At 40.0% G+C, this 24,577-nt stretch overlaps 1 protein-coding gene across 1 annotated transcript in view; it reads right to left on the reverse strand.

Moving 5' to 3' along the window:
* Nucleotides 1-38: 38 nt before the first annotated feature.
* The window catches only part of LOC118083950 (pecanex-like protein 1), a 71,044-nt gene continuing 46,505 nt past the window's right edge, over nucleotides 39-24,577 (reverse strand). Inside the window, exons 9-32 of the mRNA XM_060273733.1 lie at nucleotides 22,765-22,855; nucleotides 20,960-21,017; nucleotides 19,566-19,783; nucleotides 18,509-18,662; nucleotides 17,819-17,851; nucleotides 17,452-17,623; nucleotides 16,080-16,190; nucleotides 14,687-14,778; nucleotides 13,285-13,394; nucleotides 12,791-12,896; nucleotides 12,323-12,415; nucleotides 11,491-11,641; nucleotides 11,038-11,179; nucleotides 10,592-10,769; nucleotides 9,833-9,941; nucleotides 9,307-9,436; nucleotides 7,807-7,865; nucleotides 6,666-6,881; nucleotides 5,815-6,068; nucleotides 4,685-4,915; nucleotides 4,294-4,394; nucleotides 2,908-3,058; nucleotides 1,639-1,869; nucleotides 39-1,161 (exon numbers count right to left, since the gene is read on the reverse strand). Coding sequence (XP_060129716.1) covers nucleotides 883-1,161; nucleotides 1,639-1,869; nucleotides 2,908-3,058; nucleotides 4,294-4,394; nucleotides 4,685-4,915; nucleotides 5,815-6,068; nucleotides 6,666-6,881; nucleotides 7,807-7,865; nucleotides 9,307-9,436; nucleotides 9,833-9,941; nucleotides 10,592-10,769; nucleotides 11,038-11,179; nucleotides 11,491-11,641; nucleotides 12,323-12,415; nucleotides 12,791-12,896; nucleotides 13,285-13,394; nucleotides 14,687-14,778; nucleotides 16,080-16,190; nucleotides 17,452-17,623; nucleotides 17,819-17,851; nucleotides 18,509-18,662; nucleotides 19,566-19,783; nucleotides 20,960-21,017; nucleotides 22,765-22,855 — 3,470 coding nt within the window. The 3' untranslated portion in view covers nucleotides 39-882. The remainder of the gene's footprint in view (nucleotides 1,162-1,638; nucleotides 1,870-2,907; nucleotides 3,059-4,293; nucleotides 4,395-4,684; nucleotides 4,916-5,814; nucleotides 6,069-6,665; nucleotides 6,882-7,806; nucleotides 7,866-9,306; nucleotides 9,437-9,832; nucleotides 9,942-10,591; nucleotides 10,770-11,037; nucleotides 11,180-11,490; nucleotides 11,642-12,322; nucleotides 12,416-12,790; nucleotides 12,897-13,284; nucleotides 13,395-14,686; nucleotides 14,779-16,079; nucleotides 16,191-17,451; nucleotides 17,624-17,818; nucleotides 17,852-18,508; nucleotides 18,663-19,565; nucleotides 19,784-20,959; nucleotides 21,018-22,764; nucleotides 22,856-24,577) is intronic.

Below are 24,577 nucleotides of genomic sequence, written 5' to 3' on the forward strand. Positions count from 1 at the left end.
ACCAGGTTCTAATGCAACCCTGGTCAGAAAGAATTCCTGCTGGAATTTCTCATGAAATTTGCCCTGAGCTCAGGCTTCATCGTGTTTTCCTGCCCAACCCAGTATTAGCTGCTGCTTTAAGGGCAGAGAGATGATAACATTGGGAAACACATTATAAAGGGGAGGGGAGAACCATAGCTGCCAAGTTTTCCCTTTTCTCGCGAGGAAGCCTATTCAGCATAAGGGAAAATCCCTTAAAAAAAGGGATAACTTGGCAGCTATGGGGAGAACTCCAACATGAAAATGCTATTCTACCTCGAGTAAATGCAGAAAACATTTTGAAATATATTTGGCAAATAGTGTGTGACAATTTGCAACAGCGAGCATCAATGTGGTGTTACATATTTATCTAGTAAAAGCAGAATCTCGCACAGCTGTGCAAGTGCCTAGTTTTTGTTTTATTTGTGATGAACTGTATGGATTTCAAGGAGTTTACTTGTGCAGTTGTAGGTAAGCAGCCTCCAGGGCCTTTACAGCTCCCCAGCCAGGCTTTTGAAAAATGTATTTTACATAGAAAACAGGTGCCATGCTCAGTTAACTCTCGCAGCAGGTTAGTGATACAACTGAGATCAGATTTCTGGATATAATCTATTCACATTGCATTTTCTAATGACTTAGCAGTGTAACTATAAAATTCAAATTAGATAAGATGCCTGGAATCGGCTTTATACATTTTGAACTGCACAATTCCCCTGTAATACGGTAGGAATCATACCCTGCATTTGCTACATAAAAGAAAGCTATGGAGCTCCAAAACTTTTTGTTATGTAAGCTATGTACTGAGACTGTTTCAACGGAATGTACTAATTCCAGTGAATGCTCTCTGGAGATCTCTTGAACCGCTCACCTATGCCATGTAGAGACTATGAAGTTCCTGATGTTTCCCAAACTGATGGCACCCCCGAGAATCTCTTTGAGCTGCTCATTGCTATCCGAGTAAGATGTAGTCAGAGGGGACACATAAATGGGGTATCCAATTGGCTGATCACAAGATGAGTTTATCATGTTTCTTAAAGCTTGCTTTGCATTCTGGATGCTCCCTCTTTCTGGGTTCCGATTGCGCAAGAAAACCAGCTCTTGCTGCTGCCCAGCCCAAAGACCACGAACACACTCCTTATTGACCTACAGGAGCACAGAAAGAGGGGGGAAATGTCATTAGGGAAAGTAAAAAATAGTGGCAAGCACATAGCACACAAAGATAGAGAAAAAATTCATTCAGTCTACGTCTTTAAGTCAACTGGCCTATTTCACTCCTCACAAACAAATACTGTACACATGATTATTCATCAGAATTCACACTTTTCCTAAGTTTGGAACGCAGTTCTTGGCTCAGCACATTTACTGTTATGTGTCAAAATGTAACGATCTACCTTGAAATAGTATGACTCTTTTGGATTAGTGGTTTTGTTTTTTAAAATGGTATTACTTATTTGTTGCAACTTGCCCTGGGCACTTAGAGTGAAGGGCAGGCAAGAGTCGGATAAATACACAAATCCAGTTTTTACAAGTAACTAAAACACCAGCCACCATCATATTTGGGAAAGATCACACATTTGATGCAACTCATGCAAGATTTTTTTTGTGAGTCAGGCAACTTACTTTAATGACTCTGAAGATTAGAAAGCGCTTGTTCAACATGATTATTTTGTATTCATTGGTGCCATCATCCATTACGTGGCGAAGGGCAAGCAGAGAAGGAGAATTGGAAAGGACAGCACTTCTCCAAGCAGGGTCCCCTTCATGAGCTATGACCAGATGTTGTTCATGGGATGTGATGGCTTCATAGAGAACAGCGGGATCATCATATTCATCTGGAGATGTGAAATGATCCTAAATAGAGGAGTGAAAGGATTGTTCAGTAGGTTCTTCACTTTGAAAAGAGCAGCAGTTCATTTTAAAGAACCCTAAAATTATGCCGGGACGCGGGTGGCGCTGTGGTCTAAACCACTGAGCCTAGGGCTTGCCAATTGGAAGGTTGGCAGTTCGAATCCCCGTGACAGGATGAGCTCCTGTTGCTCGGTCCCTGCTCCTGCCAACCTAGCAGTTCGAAAGCACGTCCAAGTGCAAGTAGATAAATAAGTACTGCTTCGGCGGGAAGGTAAATGGCGTTTCCATGCGCTGCTCTTGTTTCGCCAGAAGCGGCTTAGTCACGCTGTCCACATGACCTGGAAAAACTGTCTGCAGACAAACGTCAGCTCCCTCGGCCAGTAAAGTGAGATGAGCGCCGCAACCCCAGAGTCGTTTGTGACTGAACTGTCAGGGGTCCTTTACCTTTACCTTTTACCTAAAATTATGTTCACTAACCCTCAAAACTGTTTATGGTGTCATCCATACACATTAAAAACATAATTCTTAAAAGATTTAATTTATCAAATATTTTGGAGACTGCTACCTAGATTGTAATATGACTACTTAAGGATTCTACAAAAATATTTGTTTTTAAGTTACTTGCAAAAAGCAGCCAACTTCAGTCAAAGCAAGATTTTTCAAAGGTAGGCTTTTGGGGGGAGGGGAAAAAAGGCACCCACGACTGTAATTGAATAAGTTCACCTTAACAAACGGTGTGTGTGTGTGTGTGTTCAACTTTCAAAAAAATATTGTGTAAATGAATTAAGGATGCTCCACCCCAAAGTGTAGCAATAAGCAAATTATTACTGTCCTTTATTGGTACACCCAATTTTACATTACATATTTCCTTGCATATTACTAAAAACAGATCATTTCCATTTGCCCCCTCAAACTGTACCTTTATAACTGTTAAGTCTCCATACTATAGCTGTGCAACAGAGCACTTGAACACAGCTTGAATAAGATAACCCACGCCCCTTTTAGCCCTGATGCATACATGCGCAAGCGGTCCTTATATACCTGGTGTAGTTTTAATGACATGCGTATTCCTGGGACCACTACTTTCCTCAGCAACTCCATGTCTGCAAAGATCCATTCATCTCGAATTGATGAGATACGAAAATCCCCTTTGAACAATGCATGGAGCCCATAAAGGAAGGATTCCAAATTACTGTTTAGTTTGGAAAAGAAACCCCAAATGTTAAAGCAGGCATTCAACATTCCATGTGAGCAGAAAAAGTGTTGAAAAGAATCTGTTAACACTTCCAGTCCCATACTCACAGCTGCCAATGCAGATTAGAACTGCCATTACATACAAATGTAAACAGGGAAGTAGAAAACTGCCAACAATCACTTCTAAATTCTGCCCTAACTATATATGAAGGGGAATGCTGAAGTGCCCAAGGAGCAAAACATCTCCAAGTACCCCTGCAGACAGCAGCTAAATCATTCTGGCTGATGAGGCCAATAGCAGCAGTTTTACTTGGGAGCTTTTACTATACTGCAGTCGCTAATTTGTTGAAAAACAAACAGCAATTTCACACCAATCTTTACCATGATTTGACCATCCCATAATATTTCACCTCCCTCAATTGCTGTTTTTCTTAAGACTTATCCTGTTCTTAATGTCAGGTGGAATATGGGGCTCCTGGTGCCTCGCCTTCCCATCCCTGGAGGTTTGTAAGGCACTATGATTGTGCTTCTCATTTTTACAACAAACCAGCAACATAAAGGTGGATTATTTAATGCTGTACTGTCATTAATTTTAAGCATATGGAGCTTTCCACTGGAAAACAAGTCTCTTGAAACCCTCTATATGAGACCTTGCCTCAGCTATGCTGGGCACACAGAGGAAATACATTTTCTGTATAACGTTAGGCTTGCCATCCCTGTTTAATGCACTGCAATAATAATTAGTGATTTCTCACTTTCTCCTGCAGACAACTGCCAACTACTCAGATCTTGAGGCCTGTCTCACACAAGCATTGTGAAGTATATGCTCATTCAAACGTCCCAGGGCAGAGTACAGCAACTTAAAGATACAGGGAAGAATTGAACATTGCGCTCCTCTGATCATTCCATCTGTGCAAACATTTCAGCTTGTCAAACCTAATGGTCCCCCCCCTCTCCTTCCCCCTCGTGCTGTTCTGGGGGTTCTCCTGAACTCCCCAAGTCAATTTCAAGGCTAGGGGGGTGGGATGTGTGAGGGGAGGGGAGTGGGGGAAGGCCCACTGCACAAGCAGAAAACCTTGATGGGACTCGCTAAGTGAATCCTGCCCACAATATGAAAAGCAGTTTAAAACAGAGTAATGAGGGCAAAGGATGGAAGCATATGTGCAAATTACACAATTTAAATGACCCTAACTTTCTCTTCTGTAAAATTCTAGAGTGAGAGATTTACATTACCTGGACATATGATGTGAAGCAGTCCCCAGAGCTCTCCGGCCAAGAACACAGAGCCCATAGCAAAGAGTCACCAGGGAAGAATCTTTATCTGCATTCAATGGCTTCAAGTAAAGGGAAAAGTGAAAGGCTTAGGGAAAACAGAAGTAACCACCATAGGAAATATTGCTATTACGTCTTACATCAACCTTGGCCTGAAACAATATCATCTCATGAACATTTTTCTCCACTTCATGCTCCAACATGACTCTTTATTCTTTACTTTCCTTACATTGTTTCAATGAAAAATCACTTCTTTGTGTGCTTTTAACTTTTAACATGAACTTTTGTTGGGATTTAAATACTAACAGACACATATTTTCCCAGGATCCCTGAATAATTAAAAGTTGCTTACCTTTTCTCTCCGAGAGCAGCAGTATTCTATCCAGTTGAGATAAATGACACAGAAACTCTCTCTGGAGACCCCTGCTAGGCGGTGGTCATAATCCTCATCAATATTAGGAGTAAATGTAGGATCCACATCAACATAGTTTTGGTCTGCACATTGCTGCAAACCTTCCTGCATTGTTTCATTTGATAACCATTCCTCTAGCTTGGGGGAGGATGTTACATAATAGATGATACCCTGTAAAGACAAAAGGTTAAAGGCATGTAGACTTGACTACAATTCTTTATGGTGATTTGTATACATCCTTGAAAAAAAATGATGAAAGGAAATAAAGACATGCTGTAAAGTGGCCAAAGCTATCAAAGTGGTGTGTCCATTGCATGACTAGAGCAGGTGAAGAAAGAAGCACTTCTGCCAACCATATATCAGGAGAAGAATGTGAGCCTGAGGCTTCACTCGTTCGTTCTAGATCATTCATGTAGCACTAAACCACGGTATAGTGTTACGTGTGACCAGCCCAATAAGTAAAACAGCAAATCTCAACAAACAAAATATGGATGTCAACAGCCTGATAAATCACATTATACATTTGACATTTCTTTCCTGTGAGACGCAGTGTGTATTGGTTAGAACAGTTGTTCCCAACCCTTTTTTGGCCATGCCCCACCTAAGCATCTCTAAAATCCTGATCTCTCTCTCCCCCCCCCCCGCTCCGGTGACATATAATTCTTATTATTCAAAATGTGAACTCTTATTCACATGCAGGAAGCCTTGTGGAGTGTGTGCCCCATGTTAGAAACCACGGGGTTAGAGTGTTGGGAGACCAGGATTCAAATCCCCACTCAACCATGAAGGTCACTGAGTGACCTTGGGCCAGTCATAATCGCTCAGCTTAGCATACCTCACAGAGTTCTTGTGAAGATAAAATGGGGAGAACTATGTATGTCACCTTGAGTTCTTTGCAGGAAGGGTGGGATATACATATAGTAATAAAATAAAAATAAATATGGGAAGAAGTAGATGGTTCAACTGCTTTTGCCTACAGATCATCTGCTTTTTGCGTAGTACTGTACTCAATAATGATCACACTTTCTACTCTCAATACCAAATATGTGAAGTCTAGGATTTGTATTCACCTTGACATAGTACGTGGTGAGTATCTTTCTAAGATCAAAGACTTGAAGCATGGATGCAGCACTGTTGTCTGTGATGCTGTAGCCCTCCAGGACATACTTTGTTACCAGAACCTCCCAGGCTAGCCAGCGTTGGCCAAAAGCAGCGTTGAAAGAGAGCATGTGAGGGATGTGACCAGGTTCACAGCAACAAAACCCTTCATCTTCTTCCACACCCTCCGTGATGGCTTCTACTTCCCGCTGCTGACAGTAAGTTCCTGAAATGACGAAAAAGGAACTACAACAGCTGTGCAGAGTAACTGCAACAAAGCAGTAACTGCAACAGCTGTACAAAGTAGACCAGAAATTATTATAGGCATATTGCACATGGCTTACAGGTCAGATTCACAACCACGATGCTACAGCCCAGTAGAAAGAGGCAAAAAAATTGCTACATTTGCCTAATAATGACAAAGATCTAATAAGCTTCTATTTCAAGCATTTATGAATGTTAAGTTTTAAATTGTCCAATATATAATTGTTTACACTAAGCTTGGAAGAGAAAACTTGTTTACATCTGCTGCCTTTACCAACATTCACATCAGGGCTGTCTTAAGCATGTTGGGCGCCAGGGCACCATGGTGCGGAGATCGCTCCGGCGCCCCCCGCCCCACCCCGTTTCTTGCGGCGGCTGGTGGGCGGCCACACGGCTCCGCTGCACAGCACCCCCTGCTGGCCCAGCGCCACCCAGCCTACCCCTAGAGCCGGCCCTGATTCACATATTTAAAATGTCTATCAAATCAAATGCCTAATCTTAACTAGCTTGCAACAGAGTTTCAAGGAGATTGATGGAACGTTCATTTAGTTAATTTTACCTCTAAATTCAAGCCCCCTCAGCTGGAAGGTGACCAATCCATTGCCTATCTCTATAAGGTGTACTAATGCGTTGAGGTAGTCGGAAGCAAGGATAAAGCAGTCCCCGGTACTATAGTTCCCCCATCGCCCGAGGAGCAGGTCTCCACACAAGCTGTGCTGAAGGGATCGAGTTAAGTGTTCGTAGAAGATTGAATTCAAGTTATTGTCGTCTGAACCTATATGGAAGGGGAAATCCAGGTCTCATTAAGTCTAAACTAAACTTTTCGATTCATATCTACAGTTCTTTGACAAACAATGTTTTGAAAGATCTGTCCTTTATTGATAACAGAAAACTAATTGTGGTTAATTTAAACACACTTTCAAAAAGTATTACTACAAACATACAGTATATGTATTTATTAGGGGCATGCATCAGATTCAGACAAATACCAAGCCCAATTTGGCTGCTTTGGAAGGTTAACACAGGGCTTGTTTGAGCCCGGACTAGCAGGAGCAAGTCTCTGTTTTTGATAAAGGATTACCTGGATTTCAAACTGATGGAATATGCTGAAATGGCAAAACTAAGAAAATTCCTTCCATTAGCAACTTAGAGACCAACTAAGTTTGTGATTGGTATGAGCTTTTGTGTGCATGCACACTTCTTCAGATACAACGAAAAGCTCATACCAATGACAAACTTAGTTGGTCTCTAAGGTGCTTCTGGAAGGAATTTTTTATTTTGTTTCGACTACGGCAGACCAACACGGCTACCTACCTGTAACTATGGCGAAACTAATTAGAGATAAAGACAATAGAGACTTTTAAAAAGACTGGGAATCATTTATGTTGTATCTACAGAAACAATGTAAAGAAATGGACTCACTAGCAGGGTTTGAGTAAACACAATCAACAAAACAAATATAGAAAATACAAAGACGATGTTAAAACAATGAGAGTACAACAACATTTAAGTTAAGGAATTTAATATTAAGATACAATAAAGCAAGCAGGAGAAGTCAATATGTAAAAAACCAGAAGAGGAAGTTGAGGGAAGTCGTTGGGGGGAGGGGGAATTTTGGGAATTGTATCTGTTTTTTGTTATCTGTTATGATGTTATTACGATAAAAATGTAAAATTCAATAATTTTTTTTAAAGGGCTACCTGGATTTCGATCAAGCTGGGAAGCCAGTCTTGTGTTTGAGTGGTCCACTCTTTTTGTGCTGAAGAAAGTGACAAAATATTAAGTTATTACAAAATGTACCATGGCAAGTCTTCTCGCCACGCATGGGTTCTCTACCACCATATGCCTTCTTCTCCCAAGAAAAATGAAATAAAAGATCCATGCCAAAAGTAAAACACCCTCTTGCATTTTCCCAGCTGGTGATTCTCTCTCAACTCCCTGAGGCTCTGTCTGTTGAAAGATGAATTGTTTACAAAAATAAGCCAGTGTAACCTGGTTTGTCACCCCTGCAAAGAAAACGCAGCCAAGTGCTATAACTGCTGCTATTTCCAGTCCTCCATTCTTTTTTCCTGTCTGTCTCTCTTCCAAGACTAAGACCAGAGGCACAGCACTCCACTGCATTTCTCTGGATGTGGAAACAAAGTTTAGGCATAGCATACTGTCTCTTTCAGCAAATAGACAAATATGTGCACTTGCTGTCCCTACAGGTCTTCCAGCTGGAAAATTACATGGCGGCTGTGTGGCTGCTGTGAGCCCAAGTAGCTCTTTGTATCCTGGGCCAGGTTTTATAAGCATCTTAATTAGGGCTGAGGAATCTCTTGCACACAGGCCTTTCCCCCTAAACCACACCTGCCCGCTCACCAGCTGACATCACTGGCAACAAGTGAGAGAACAGGGTTTACTCCTATACAGTGGTACCTCTACTTACGAATAACTCTACTTATGAATGTTTCTACTTATGAACGGAGCTCCGTCCGCCATCTTGGATGCGGTTTAGATAGGATTTTTTTCTACCTATGAATTTTTAGATAGAGTTGCTTCGACTTACAATTTTTTTCTCCCGATGCATTCCTATGGAATTCGACTTACAAATTTTTTCGACTTACGAATGTGTGTTCGGAACGCATTAAATTCGTAAGCAGAGGTACCACTGTATTAGCTATGTGATCCTGTCCCCAGAATCTTGGCCTACTTACTATGTTTGACCAGGGATCCTGGTTTAAAACAAACACTTGCAAGTTTCACAGCAAGCCAACTTCAGACCACTGGTTATAAAGCTGGCTAGTTAAACTATCCAAACTAACAGTGGTTAAGCATTTTGTGTGAATGTGGCCAAAGTATAACACTAAAATAGTTGGGTTTTCAAGTGAAATCATTTTTCACTACATGATTGCACGAGAAGCTCATCTAAACATCTAAGAGCCAAGACAAGTTATTTCTGACTTCTACAGTTCACCAGGGAGATTCCAGAGGTTTACCTCAGAAGTATTTCCGCTGATTTCAGCTAAAGGTAGGATGAAGTGAGGATATTTTTCCACAGTAAGAAACTAGTAGTGACTGCGCAGAATCATTCTGCAGGGGATACTGTAGGAACTTAGCATCATGCATCCGGAAACACCACATATTATAACTTATTTTTATTTTTTTAAATCTCTTGCTACTACAGAAGGAGGTTTTTTAATGCCCTCAAAATCACCTACTTGTAGTCTCGCTCCCAAAACTTGACAGGTCTAACATAAGAAGTGATGAATATTGCACTTCCCAAAAATGGGTTTAGTGGAGTAGAGAAGAAAGCAGACACAGCTGCTTGGACAAACAGCATTGCAGAATCTGCAGGGAAGTAAAGTCAAGGAAGCCACAACTTTCTTTCTTTCTGATTTCTTCGTGTCAGGGCAGAATAATAAAAAAAGAACAACCACAATAGCTCAAACATCTGTGTCATTTAGAAAGATCCAACAGCATCGTAGACTACACTTGGCAACCACTGTGCAGAAAAATGAAGTAATATGCTACTGTTCTTAGTGTAGAAGCATGACAACTTATAGCAGAACAATGTTTCTGCTACACTGCACAAACATTCATATCACAGTGCTTTGCAATCGAAACTGCTCGGAAGAGATTGGGATGGCTTGTAATAATACATATTAGTAGACTTTTACAATATATTAAGGCTTCAAAATTCTTTTTCCTGTCAGCATAATACATTTGGAGCTTTCTAAAGGATACGTGGTACGGCAAAAGGCTGGGCAAAAGCATGGAACGCAGATCCCCATGTGATTTGCCAAGGAGCAATGTAAGTGTATACAAATCTCAACTTGTAGAAAAGCTCCCACAGCTAGAAAGAAAACAGAAGGAAACATTGAAAAAGCAAATTTGGTCACAGATCTTGTACTCTTGACACATGTATGATCTCAATTTCCCAGGAGGAGTTTTAGATGCACTAGGAAAAAAATATTTGTAAAACTGTGCATCATGTATGCCACAGCAGATCAACTGGTTCAGTTTTAAGAGGCATGAAATGTAAGAGAATGCCATGTTCTGTCAAATTTGTACATTAAATATTTAACCAAACAAGTGGAGATTCTCTATTCAACAATGAATAAACTTCCTTTCTAGCTGCAGTTCATCAGATGACATGATAAAATATCATATATCAATTCCGATAGATAACAAAAGGTCAGGGTTTCCTTCAGAAGACAATGGAAAAGAGGAAGGAGAGAGAATGAGATTCTATATTATGGCAGTGTATGTCCTAATATTATTAATAACAAACATTTTGGTACTGCTTTTAACATATTCAAGATCATCAGTTAAACTCTTAAGACCGTAAGTCTACCATAAAATAAAAAATTGGTGGCTTTTTAAGGTTGCCTTTCAAGACTGTGGAAAAGATGGCTATGCCAACTGCAAGATTTACTGCCATCTCATTTTGCCACAGAGTTATGGAACACAGAGTTTGGGCACTGTATTATTATTTGACATTACCTTGCTGAAGAGTATGGACATGAAGAACAAGTCTAGCAGCATTGTCTCTGAGAAACGTTTGTAGTCAAAAGTAAAGAAAAGCACTGTGAAAATGACAGTAACAGACTGGTAGGTTGGATTGCTGAAAGAGGAACGCAACAGCTTCATACCAGCAATAGTAATCATTAAAGCACCAAATCTGCAATGAGAAAATATATTTGTCAAGCTGGTCATTTTACTGTTCACTTTATCTGCATTCAGTGCGTTCTTAAGGATTAATAAAGTGTGTGGTACATTTCTCACTTTACTGTCTTCCATTAAATATGCCTGACCCCTTTTAAGAAAGAAGAATCTGGAGTTTCCAGAGACTGGTCAAGCAACAGAGATAGCTTTTGCAATAGGACATTAAAAACAAACAAACCATAATTAAAGTAAAGGAAGTGTCATATGTCCTGTTTTCTACTTACTCTATATCCAGTCTCTTTGGGCTAGCAATAGCTTTCGCACTGCTGCTGAGCTCATTGAGGACTATCAGAGGGTAGATAATATTCTTCTCCACAAAAAGAAGCCATATATGAAGTTTCTCAAACCACATCACATGTGCAGCATCTAAGAAGAGTCACAAAATACAATACAGAATGCAATAGCAGTCTGGAAAGCGTATCAGGAAACAAACCAAGCTCAGATGTCTATCTGCCTCCTGTTTCCCACCATCCCTCCAACATAACAGGTAAGATATCTGAACTACTTTCCATTGCTACAAAGTTTTAACTTTATTGCAAGAAACTAAAGTTTTCTATAGAAGGAAACAAGAAGACGCAGTTTAATTGTAAAGTCACAATGTAATTAATTATAGTTCACAGTAAATTCCTAGGAAATTGCCAAAGGCCGAGTCTTAAAAGAAGAATTGTACTACTTACTGCGGACTTCAAATTGATAGTATTCCTTGGTTTTCAACAGTGGGTGAGAAAAACAGTGCCAAGGGAGCTGTTTCCGAAGTTGTGGCAGTACATAATGGGTCATAAAGCCAACCGAGCCCACCAATGCGTACAGAACATAGCTCAAGACAGGCTAATGAAAAAAATTAAGAAGAAGAAAAAAGACTCAGTCTCAAAAACAATCAATAGCAATTCCTTTCAGAATTGTGCTTCTCAATTTTGGCAGTATGGCTGTGCTGGCTGAAAGGGTGCCTTCATCATCAACCATTTTGAGTTTTGTTGGGAGGGGAGTATCATTAAAACAGGTCATATTCCTTGTGTTTCCATTTGTGCTGATACAGACAATACAAGGAATGTTGTCCCTGCAAACTTGTCTTTGAGATGCAGTGCACTGCACTATTTAACATCATAACTTTCTTCAATTGCTCATGCAATTAGATCCATCCCTTTGTGTGATCTATGCCAACTATAGCGGTCTCCAGGAAAGTCCTGGGAGACACAATAAATAGGAACATGGAGAACTACAAGATCTTTTGCATCTTGTGGCAAGCCTCATGTTCCTTCCTTCCAGTTCCCGAAGGATGGGGAGTTTGCCAGGCTGAACACTGCAGCACTGGGGAAAACAAACAAGGGACATTAAAAAGCCAAAAGAAATCCTATGTCCTAAACCAAAAGCAAATATCCTGTGCTGTTGAGCAAATCCAAACACTGTCATGTTATAAATGCTGACGTCAACAACACTGTTCAAGAGGCAGATACAAAAGAAACTGGTAAGGATATTTTGGAAAATAAGGAGCGGGCAAAAGTAAGGTACCTGCAATACTGTGAAAACTGTGCTGACGTGAATAGCAAAATAAAGTACACCGATGACTATGCACACCACAAGATCAGACTGCAAGCGTTCACTCTAGAAAGAAAGAAAGAAAGAAAGAAAGAAAGAAAGAAATTTTTTTAAACCAAGAGAGTTCCAGAAAACAGTTTCTCTTTTTTAGTTTTAAGTACTCATGATAATCATTGTCTACACGCTATAATTTAACCCCGCCCCCATCAAGAAATTTAATCCCCTTCCCAATAAATTGACATGACAGCTGACGTAACTAATACTCTTTCTTGTTAGTGATCTAATATAAAGGAAAATAAGCACTGGTATCACAACTGTCAGACAGAGGTACTTAAGGTATCATAAACAGCAGCAACAGATAATTCCCTGGACACCTGAATCATTAGAAGTGTCCTTGTAATATCAGTCTTCTTAGTATGCTACAAAAGTAAGCCAACTTACCACTGAATTTCTCAGCTTTTCAGGTAAGGGGTCTTTAACCTCAGACAGTGGATCCTCTGGATTTTTATCTTCTGAAGTAGGGAAAAGTTTTGATTGCACTAAAGAACTAAAAGAAAAGAAAATGTTTTCTTTGTAATGATTGTGCATTGATATGAGTCCAAAAAGAAAAACAAATCAAGGTTTTTTAATATATAAAAAAGCAGAAAACAACTATTGAGACTTATTTGCACTTTGTCCCCCTTTGTGAAAAGGGCCTTCATGTTGCATCCATTATCCCTGGCCATTGACCATGCTGGCTTATGCCAAGTCCAACAACATGTGGAGGGTCACAGGTTAGCCAAATCTGAAAATTGTTTGCATCAGGTGGAGGCTGTCTAAAGCTTTTAGGCCCTTTGCTCCCCACAATGTTTTCTGAACAGATTCCTACCCCCTTGCACAAACAATTATTGTAATAAGATTTCTACGTAACATACGAATAGGTAATAATTACTTACAAAAGCACAGAAGGATCACTGCTCTGTCTGCTGAGATGGTAGGATATTGCCACTAACATGCCACAGAATACTGAAAAGAGCACTGGAATATGTTGACCATCCCAAGAATCCTGTGGGCAAAATCAGAGTCCATGGAAACTTTTTTTTAAAAAAGATTACAGAATTGGAAATCCTATGTATCTATGAAATAAACTGCATCAATATTATTCCTTAAATAAATTAATTACATTTCTCATCCACCTTGAAGGGCAATATCAAAATCAGTTAAAACAAATTACAATCAAGAAAATAGGGTGGGTATAAATATGTATGCATATCTCAGGTATCAATTACTCAGGTATGAATGGCATCGTGCACCAATTCAGGTTTCACATACAAGCTGACACCATGTTGTCAGTGTAGCTGTGGAGCACAAGGGACATTTACCGTATTTTTCCGTGTAAAAGACGCCCCCTATTTTCAAAATTAAGAAAATGGACTATGCACTATCCATGTATAAGACGATCCCTTATTTTAAACTTCAAAAATTTAGGAAAAAATATGGTCTTCTACACGGAAAAATTCGGTATTTGTTTATGGTGGGTTCCATGGCTTTGTTGTTGTTTAGTCGTTTAGTCGTGTCCGACTCTTCGTGACCCCATGGACCATAGCACGCCAGGCACTCCTGTCTTCCACTGCCTCCCGCAGTTTGGTCAAACTCATGTTCGTAGCTTCGAGAACACTGTCCAACCATCTTGTCCTCTGTCGTCCCCTTCTCCTAGTGCCCTCAATCTTTCCCAACACCAGGGTCTTTTCCAAGGATTCTTCTCTTCTCATGAGGTGACCAAAGTATTGGAGCCTCAGCTTCACGATCTGTCTTTCCAGGGAGCACTCAGGGCTGATTTCCTTAAGAATGGATAGGTTTGATCTTCTAGCAGTCCATGGGACTCTCAAGAGTCTCCTCCAGCACCATAATTCAAAAGCATCAATTCTTCGGCGATCAGCCTTCTTTATGGTCCAGCTCTCACTTCCATACATCACTACTGGGAAAACCATAGCTTTAACATGGCTTTACCAGAATGGCTTTACCAGAATGCTTTACCAGGATGCATGAAATAAGTATCCTTTCCTAAGGATTTGTGAAGTTTTATATATTATTATGTATCTCCATTTTGATTTTGTACTGAGTAAGAAAATTTGTCTGTGGTCTGTAGTCCCTTGGCCTCCCTTGTTGGGTCGTATCATCTGGTGTGGGTGTGTGGCTGTGTATAATAAAATTCTAGTGTTGCAAGAAAAGAAGACAAAACCAATCTCCATCCATCCACCTTTTACAAATATTAGGAATTTCACCACTTAACTTTTAGTTTCATGAAGTGGTACAAGTATCAAGGCTAAATTTACTACTCAAAAATATAGCACTCACCTTTAGGGCACCATAACACAATCCATACAATAATGCTACTGCCACAATACTACAGATAAAACTGTAAAGTGCTGCAAGCAAGCTTGTCGTCGCTAGAGAAAAAGAAAACATTTGTTAGGAAAAGAAACCCTTAACAGTGGAAGAACATGTATTTAGGTTTCAAGAAATAAACATTTAACCTTTTGATTTTTGTTTCTACTGGGAAGCTAATTTACGACACTATAAAGATTTGCAGCAGATTATCTCACACTTAAACTTATGCTACTTTTGAGGATTCTTTTATTGCATGATATTACTGTTGTGCAGTATTCTTTCACTGGAAAAATTAATTCAAAGATGTGCTTTTCCTAATGAGCCTGAACCAACTTAAGTAGACCATACAAGCTATAACAGACCCCCACAATGCCGCTGTTCATTTGCTATGCAGGATTTATAGGCTTTCCATCAGAAAGCATTTTTCTTTCAGGGATATTACATTTCATCAGCTCTCAAATGGCAATAATACCTTTTGAGGAAAATGTGATTTTATTGAATAACATAGTCATTGGCATGTGGGGGGCTGCCTGGTATGCATGAATGCAAACTTTCTGAGCCTCTTCTGGAGAGCACTGCCCTACAGTTGAATATATGAAACATTACTCTGAAATGTGCAGAAGCTCCTTCCAATTTTGCTTTCAGCTGACTGGATTCTGGAGTGCAACTGACAACAACTTCCTTAACGGCTCAGGGCAGAGAGAATGTTAAACCATGGTTTGGCACTACATGAACAAACCTGCTGTGCTCCCTGTCCTCTCGCACCATGCAGTTCATTCTTCCTTCTCTTGTTTGTGGCAAGCTATAGTTTGTCCTTATACAATGGTACCTCGGTTTAAGTACACAACTGGTTCTGGAAGTCTGTACTTAACCTGAAGCGAACTTTCCCACTGAAAGTAATGGAAAGTGGATTAATCCGTTCCAGACGGGTCCACGGAGTACTTAAACTGAAAGTACTCAAACTGAAGCATACTTAAACCGAGGTATGACTGTAGCTGAACAGGCAAACTACAGTTTGCACTATAAAGCAGCATACCAATACAGGAACAGAGGAAATCACAGTGCATGAAGGAGGAAGGCTTGTTCCAAGCACATTCATATGGCATCAAAGTATGATTTGGCATTTATGTCTGAATTGAACCAGAGTTTTGTACTAGACTGTTAAGTGCACAGAAAACAAAACCATTTGAATGTCAGGCAGGTGTTTAAACTGAGGACCTAAAGGACCATCTGTAAAAGCTAAAATGAAGTCAGAATGTGCTTAAATTGATCCCTTGGATAAAGCCCTCAAACTACCTTTTCTAAACAGATCTGAAAGTCATTTGCTGAATTATCCATGAAATGAGGAAGCTCAACTCACCATTGCCACCAAAGACATGAATATCTAATTGTTCACAGAGGTACATGACAAATGTGTTCACCTGAGGCAGAAGACCAATGAAGAACACTATAGGGAAACATAGTGTAAACACTACAAGAGACAAAAAAAATGGTAGGAAGAAAATAGTAAATACATACAGAAATATTTGCTATCCTTTCACTTTCAACTATGGAGGATATAGGTGTTCTTTAATGAATTGTTATTATTAATTGAATTTATATACCACGCTTGCACAAGAAATAATTTCACATAGCTGTTGTTCTTTATTTCAAAACAGTTGCCAATTACTACCTGATGTGAGTAGCTGAAGTATACACTGACGTGAGGCATACAGCTCTTTTCAGACTCCTTTTCCTATGTAGCAAACACCCTACTCACTTTCAGAAAAAGCAACTGCAGTATGTTTGTATCTGTGTGTTTGTCAGGCCAAGTGAAGGCCTTACTCTTCTTGCCTCTTCACCTTAGCCAGATATGCTCAACAGGAAAAGTGAGCATCCCTGAGAGGGCTGAGACAGAGGAAGACTGAGAAGGTTGCAAGGAGCTAAATTGAGAAGGGGAAAACTTGAAAAATGATGTGGAATAGAGACAATGGTGGTGATGGATTATGAAGATGAAGATGGATTATGAAGAAGTAAGAAGATAACTGCAGTGTCCCCACAGGAGAGGAACAGCATGTTTCAGCATGACAGCCCTCCAAGACACGTAGCCTGCAATCAAAATTAGACTAACATGAACAAATATGTGGCACTTTGGTATTTGCTGCCATTCCCACCATACAACAGCTGCCAGTTATGAGACGGCTAAGAGAAGTGGATCAAAATCTGAAGATCCTTTGTACACTGCACGGCAATTCTCCATGTTTACCAAAGTTCTAATCATGCAAAGACTTTCATGGTAAAAGGTAACGGTAAAGGACCCCTGGACGGTTAAGTCCGGTCAAAGGTGACTATGGGGTTGCGGCGCTCATCTCGCTTTCAGGTCGAGGGAGCCAGTGTTTGTCTAAAAACAAGTTTTCCAGGTCATGTGGCCAGCATGACTAAACCGCTTCTGGTGCAACAGGACACCGTGATGGAAGCCAGAGCACACAGAAACACCACTTACCTTCCCATTCCAATTATAACAACTTTTAAAAGACAGAATGAGAAAGAAAGGGATTCCATTAATTTGTATCTCCATTAAAGAACAGAAATCTACATGGCCTCCATGATGGACAAACAATCTATACATACCATCCACATATCTTTTAATGATGTTTACACCACCCGGTTAATTTATGATACGGCAGTATAAAAATACTTTTATAACTAAAGAAGCAAATACAATGCATCAGAGCCACATGGAAATTGCTCACCTATAATCAAGTCCCTTGCTGATAGCAGCAAAATTGGATTAGTGAAAGCCATTCCATATAATCGGAACCTCGCAGTGAAAGTGCTCTTGCTGCCATAGTCCAGCAGCCAAATGAGGCTGCAGCATATGCAGAAGTAAACAGGGCGGCTATAGGCAATGATTCGGTTATGACCCTGAAAAAAACAAGTTTGGTTACTTCAACTCAAAGTTGCAAATCATAACTATTGTTTTCTTGAAAATTTGGTTTTGAAACTTTTTTATGCATGCCACTTTAAATTAGAAAGTTCAGTGTGTTAAACTCAGATACACAAGAGTATTAGCTATGCCTTTTCTGAATAAAAAGTTCCATTCCATATAGGAAAACTTACATGCCGAGGTGATGAAGAATCTGGTTGCACACTCTAAAAAACAGACCAGAAAAATGAAAGGGTAATATTAGGTAAGGCTCATTTTCAAGGTTACTTTTCTGTATAAGACTCTTTTAACAAGTAGGATCCACAGAACTTCCATGGATACATCAAGGCTTCTCACGGTGTGTTTTTCAGTCACAGCCCCCCATCTCCTCGCTGCTCCCCACCACCAACACCGTTAGTTTCTCAAAGAGCATTCAACAAAGAATGAGGAGCTGGGGTCTGAAGTGAAAGTTTTAAAATATCGAAAATAACTTAAGGGAAGAGGTAAGAGCAGAAGAATCATACCAATTTTCTACGATCATCCCAGGAATGCTGTGTGGGTTCATAAGGAAAAATCCATACCCAAGCAATGCCTTTATTAGGACCCAGCAAAATGAATAGCTTCAGAACAATCTAGGATATACGTCACTTGTTTGAAGCTGGCTTAATGTCCTGGCCTGCTCTGAAGCTCTTAACCATTGTTTCCTGATTTGGGCAAAACATGAAACTGTGGTTAGCAGAAGGCTTTCTGGTTTGCTTGCAAAGGGACTGCATGCACACCCAACAACGATCAGCCACGACTAGGCTTATTATTAACTCAAGATAGATTGTCCAAGTGCTGGCAGAATATTAATATTTAAAATTGACAGTGGCAAAAGAAGTTACCTTGAGCAAGGAATACTGGCAGCTGGCAATCACCAAGCAAAACTGGAAGACCCAGATATCCTTGAAGAATCCTTCAATAAGTAGTACAGAACCCAAGAAAGCCACTTGGATAGCTAGGATGACAGCTAACACGTTTTCCAGGATCTCACGATTTCTATGGAAAAGGGAAAGTATGTGGTACTGGGAAGCTAAATAGGTTTATACAATCAGAAGAGAGGCTTCAGGAGTTCAGGGAAACTAAAGAACACAACCTGTGATACTGTATCTCAAAAGTCTGAGAATGCCTTAGCATGCAAATTTCAGGTGCTGAATCTATTGTGATTTTATTGGAGTTCAAATGGCTGTTCAAACACATTCTATAGAAACAGTCAGAAAGGATAAAAATGTCATCCAGTCCTGGTCCCAATCACAAGACAGATAAATCCATCCATACTTATCCCCTCCCAGAAAAATCTACACCGCAGTATGTCTTGAGAAAAAATAAGGTTTCCGTAATGGTTCTGCAGAAGAAAAACGAGTAAAGGTACTCCAAGAAAAACAAGTCTGTAAAGCAGTATAGATACTCCAGGGCAGAGAAAGCTAACTGCTGAGCAGAATTGTGGTGGCTTGCTGGATACCCCAATGCCCACTATACCATTACAAGTGCACACCAGAGGGTAGCTTATCAGCACAACCCAGTGCTCTAAATAAAAATACTGTAGTGCAGTGCACAAAGTTGACTCTATCTTAATTACAAGTCCTGAAATCAAGTGCTGCAGTACTTCCTTCTTCCTGACAGGAGTGCACATGTTCAGGGTACCAGTGTATCATGCTTTCTTCCAGGGTCATCCATTTAACTTCCCTCTCCCCGGTTTTCCACTGGACACTCGACATCTTGTTGTTACTGTTGCTCTTAGTTGGGCCCATTTTGGCTCTGTTACTAACGGTACCCACTGCCTGATTTGACTAATGCTTTGTATAGTGCATCAATCACTAGCATATGAACCAAGTAAAAGGAAACCTGGCGCGAATAATTACTTGATCTACGTTAGAACAGCATGTGCTCATGGGATCTCACCTATCAAACAAGGCTAAGAGAGTCAGTCTATCAAAATTGATGCCAATCCAGATCTTGGGTAGGATCCAAAAGCGATAATAGTGTTTGACTTTTTGGGCGGCTTCCTCTTGAGGTTGCAGATGGTCCTGCAGGTCAGGGCTTAGGTCAATGTCTTGGTGCTCGAGGAGATCTGTATCTATGGTCAACAGCCTGTTCAGCCTGATCTGGGGTAGGGAGAGCTACAATAAAGTCAATAATAAGTTGCATTCACACTTATTTAGCCTATAAACTACAGATCCTAAGGAACATAAAAGTGTCATGGGCCAAAGATCTGCTATGGGGAACTACCCCCTTCGTCTCACCTTCTTTGCAAATCTGAATGGTTCAGGGAGGAGGGAAGGTGGAGGAGGATGCAGTTGATCTCATTTAGGGAGGCACACCTGATTAACAGTTGTTGAAGACTACATGCTCAGCCCTGGCATGGGTTCACGGTAGTGTTACAACCTTTCTATGGATTGGCTGGTTTCTTCCAGGAAGCAAAAGCACTGACCCTTTATAAAAACTCTATGGAACAGCAGGGATGGCGCACATGCAAACCACACCCTAACTCCAGCTAGAACAGTCTTCCACAAACTTGAGTCCCCAGATGTTGTTGGAATGACAACACCCATCTTCTGCAGAAGGGTTGGGGAATTGGATCCAGCCAGAAGACAGAATTCAGAAATGGTCAACCCTTCACAGGCCACTTTAACAATCACCTGAATTCATTTGATTTTATTCTGTGAACTGCGCTGAGACCTCTGGGTATAGGGTGGTATATAAATTCAATAAAATAATAATAGTAATAATAATAATAATAATAATAATAATAATAATGGCCAGAAAATCCCCACCACTAATCTGCAGCCAGCATGGCCAATGATGAGCGACAATGGGAATTGCAGATTCAGTAACATCCAACACACAAGGCTGAGTAGAAGGGCCCTTTCCTCTTTACAACTTCAATAACTCCATGGTATTTCAAGGTGATGAGGTGAGGATCTGGCAAGCTGAACCGAAAGTCTTCAAAGACCTTACTAATCATGAACAGTGATAGTCTAAGTGATAGTCTACAATCCATTCTGGATTGAGCAGGGCTTGGACACCACTTCCTTATGTCTAAGAGGTGGGTAGCAGTGCACTTGTCTAATTAAACACACTTCAGGTCTCATGTTATTAAGGTATTAACATGGCTGCAACTCTCCAATTATTTGAAGCAGTGAAGGCATGGCATTGTCCAGCTGCTGACAACGTGAACCACTCAAATCCTGTGCTAAATTTACAGACAGAATACTTAATTGTATCTCAACAACTTAAAGAGTGACATTTGATCATCTGCTTGCAATAAAATAAGGAGCAAATGCAAAAACACTTACTAAATCATGTGGATAAAAACGAACTGAGGTAGAACTTGATACATGAGAATCCGTGTCACTATAATAACAAGAAGATTACTTTAGTTTGATACCACACACTGTTCTCCAATTCAAGTCTCTTCTTTTGTTTAAGAGATTACTCTTTCTGTAGTTTGTAGGACATCAGTTACCCCAGTTTAAATCAACTTGCTACTGGAAAGGCAGTACTGTTTTCACCAAGGGAAAAAGAAACGATACACCTTCTTGATAGGACAATGCACCCTATTACCCAAACGTGCTGACATTAAGAAAAAAAGAGGCCTGTATAATGAGCATTTCTATTTCTATTTTGTAACAAGCCATTAATTCTGCATTAATACCTTGATGGCTGGATATGGGGTTGCATTGCTGGGCTGAATACCTAGTCCTATCTGAGTGATTACTAGCCCTTTTCAGACAGAGGGTAATAAAGGTCCATGGCCAACGCTCTGGGGCCCAAATGTCAAAGTGGGAGTGGCAGAAGCGGAAAAGTGGTCCTGGATAATAATAATAATAATAATAATAATAATAATAATAATAATAATAATAAATGGAGTTTAGGAGTTACAAAAACTTTTGGTATCACAGAATCACAGCAGGAGTCCCATGAAAATAATCAGTAAATAAAAGATGTTGCATGACTCTTAAACTGATAAATTGGGGGGGGGCGCTTGTTGGGTCACAAAAAGCTTTCAACATCATAGTGTCACAGCAGAGTACCCATACGAGCAGCAAAAACTAAAAATATATGTATTTGGAGAGCCAAAAAGAAAACTCCTGGCTACTACTGCACTATAAAGACAATTCCACATCAAAAATACTTTGGTTTGCATGATCCTGCTATGCACTGCTATATATGCAAAGCAATGGCAGAAACTGATGTATTTCACGGCATTCTGTTTCTCTTTGATTTTATAATAAACGTATCTTTATTCGGTGGTTGGGTGGGTGTGGAATCTGCATGTCCCAGGGGACATTATGCCCCCAAAGCAGCTATTTACTCCAAGCACCGTGACTCTTATTCAGCTTACTGCCTTTAAAAAAGGATACGAAATCCTGTCCAAGGATCTCGTGTACTCATTTTGCTCTAAGATTGTTAGATTATTCTCTCTTTCTTTGAAAGGGTATCATGACCTAATTGGCAAAGCCTATCCAGAACCCTGGCTAGGGGAAACAGGGTAGCTTCACCAGCCTGTGGTGGCGGCGGCAGCGGCAGCTTAGAAATCATAAGTAAATTCAAACATTTTGCACTCAAACAGAATAAAGCCATGCATCCAGACACAAAGTTAAGCAATAAAACATCCTAAAATGGAATCAACACTTTCAACTGATTGTTCTGAAATACTGCCTAGCCTTCAAGGGTTGTTCCAAGAAAGTATGCAAAGTGCTTTGACCATTTGTATCATCTGGCTTTCCAGATGCTGTGGGACTACAACTCCCTTGCTATCAGGAAACTCTCAGCTATTGGCTGGGGTTGAGAAGAGATGCTGTTCAGCAACATCTGAATGGCAAAAGGTCCCCCACCACTGCACTATATAAACATGAGAATGAAGTTGGTTCTGGTTCTCAGTTCTTCATTCAACCTGCAACTTCCTTAGTCTCAATATAATGGGTATTCGTTGACAAAATATAAAATTACCAAAAGGTTCCCATGTACATCAAATCACAATTCGGAAAGTGTTCTGGCTTTTGCAAAAATACACAGACGCTTAAGAATATTTCAGAATTGTTTGCAAATTAAGCATTGCTGACGACTAAACCACAGATACTGGTTTTCAAAAACACACCAGATATTAGATGTTCTTCTTGCAGCAGGCTCAAAATTCACAAGCGACATATCGCAGCCCCCCGTCTCGTAGAGTGTAGAACTGAACTTACCTGTCAAAAAGAGAAAGTCAGGACAGGTTAAATATTGTAGCATATTTGTACACTGTAGTAACAAAAATATATGCCATAGGTTACTTGTACACAATACAAATCTACATAAGTATTTTATAGCTACATCCACACACTTCATGAACAGTTAACGGAGAACTTTACTTGATCAGGATCCATGAGGCCAAATTGGTCACAACCAAGAATGCAGATTAATGTACATAAGCAAAGAGTTACTAATGAACTTGTGTAATGCACACATCTTTCATTAACTTGTCCCTGGTCTTTCTTTGAGCTAGGTTTTCATACCTAGCTGACACAGTCCAGAAACAGAAAAATAAATCAGTCACTATCTAAGTCATTGAAAAATTAAGTATGGTGTTTTTTTCTTTATTGCATACTATCATCTCTTAACAGGAAAAGCTAAAGATGTTCAGCCTATTTATTTTACGAAGTAAAATTACTACCATATCTTTCCATATAACTTGGCACAAGAATTATGATAATAGAGAGAATTTTCTCATACATAATGCTAGAACTTGGGTTCATTCAAAGAAATGGATTGATAATATATGTGGGACAGACAAAAGCAAGTACTATATTTACTCGAATGTAATGTGCACCATTTTTGGCCAAATTACATCGTGAAAATTAGGATGCGCATTAGATTTGATGGTGAATTAGATTTGATTGCAAGCTTGAAAAACACTGCTGACATAGCAAATCCTATTTTGGTTTCAAGGTTTTGAAAACTGAGGTGAGCACTAGATTTGATGGCACATTAGATTCGCATAAATATAGGACTTCTTTGGGCAGCACATATTTATATATGGAATTCACAGCCACTTCAAGTTTTCAAAGTTCAAGAAAAATGGACCTTTTGTTGGAATTGAACAGATCCTTGATCAGATATTGCTAGGTCAAAACAAAGATAAGACGGGAAGACAAGGGGAATGATTTGAGGCTCTACACATGCCTTAATCTAAACCAGGCACGTCCAACAGGTAGATCATGATCTACCGGTAGATCACTGGACATCTGTGGTAGATCACTGGGGCCCCCCAAGAAGCTCAACAAGTTTGGCTCCCCAAAAAAAGCTCAACATTTTTGCCCTAGACCCCTAAAACACGTAGCTTTCCCCTCCCTAAAAAAAGTTCAACAATTTCAACCTGAACCCCCCCAAAATGGGCCTTCCTCCTTCCTAAAAAAAAGCAAAAAAGCTTGTCAACTTTGACCCGAACCCCAAAAAGGGGATAGATTACTGCTAGTTTTTAACTCTGTGAGTAGATCTCTATCTCTTGGAAGTTGGCCACCCCTGATCTAAACAATGCTATTTATATATGGAAATAGCAGAAGCCAGTTCTGTTCTGCTTTTATCCACCAGACAATTTCCTTTCAAAATGCTAACTGTATTATTAAACAGGGAATGGTGGACTCACACCACCAAATTTTGCCAGTTTCTTTTCCACACTTCCACATGGGCAGTATTTCCAGCTTGAACTCCCCTCCATGCTGCTCCCAACTTCACCACACACAGAACAGCCTATCTATAAACTTCATAATTGTTGAGAGATTTTTATTTTAACATCTGTCTAGCCAGGACTTGTTGAATGCTCCAGGCAGGGCTCCAAGTGCTGAATGCCCTAGATAATTCTTGGTACCTGTTCCCTATTCATGACTCACTGACAAAATATAATGAGATAACCCTAAATCTAGAGTTGCAAT

This window comes from Zootoca vivipara, chromosome 1, assembly GCF_963506605.1.
Source record: "Zootoca vivipara chromosome 1, rZooViv1.1, whole genome shotgun sequence".
In the NCBI taxonomy this organism is placed as follows: Eukaryota; Metazoa; Chordata; class Lepidosauria; order Squamata; family Lacertidae; genus Zootoca; species Zootoca vivipara.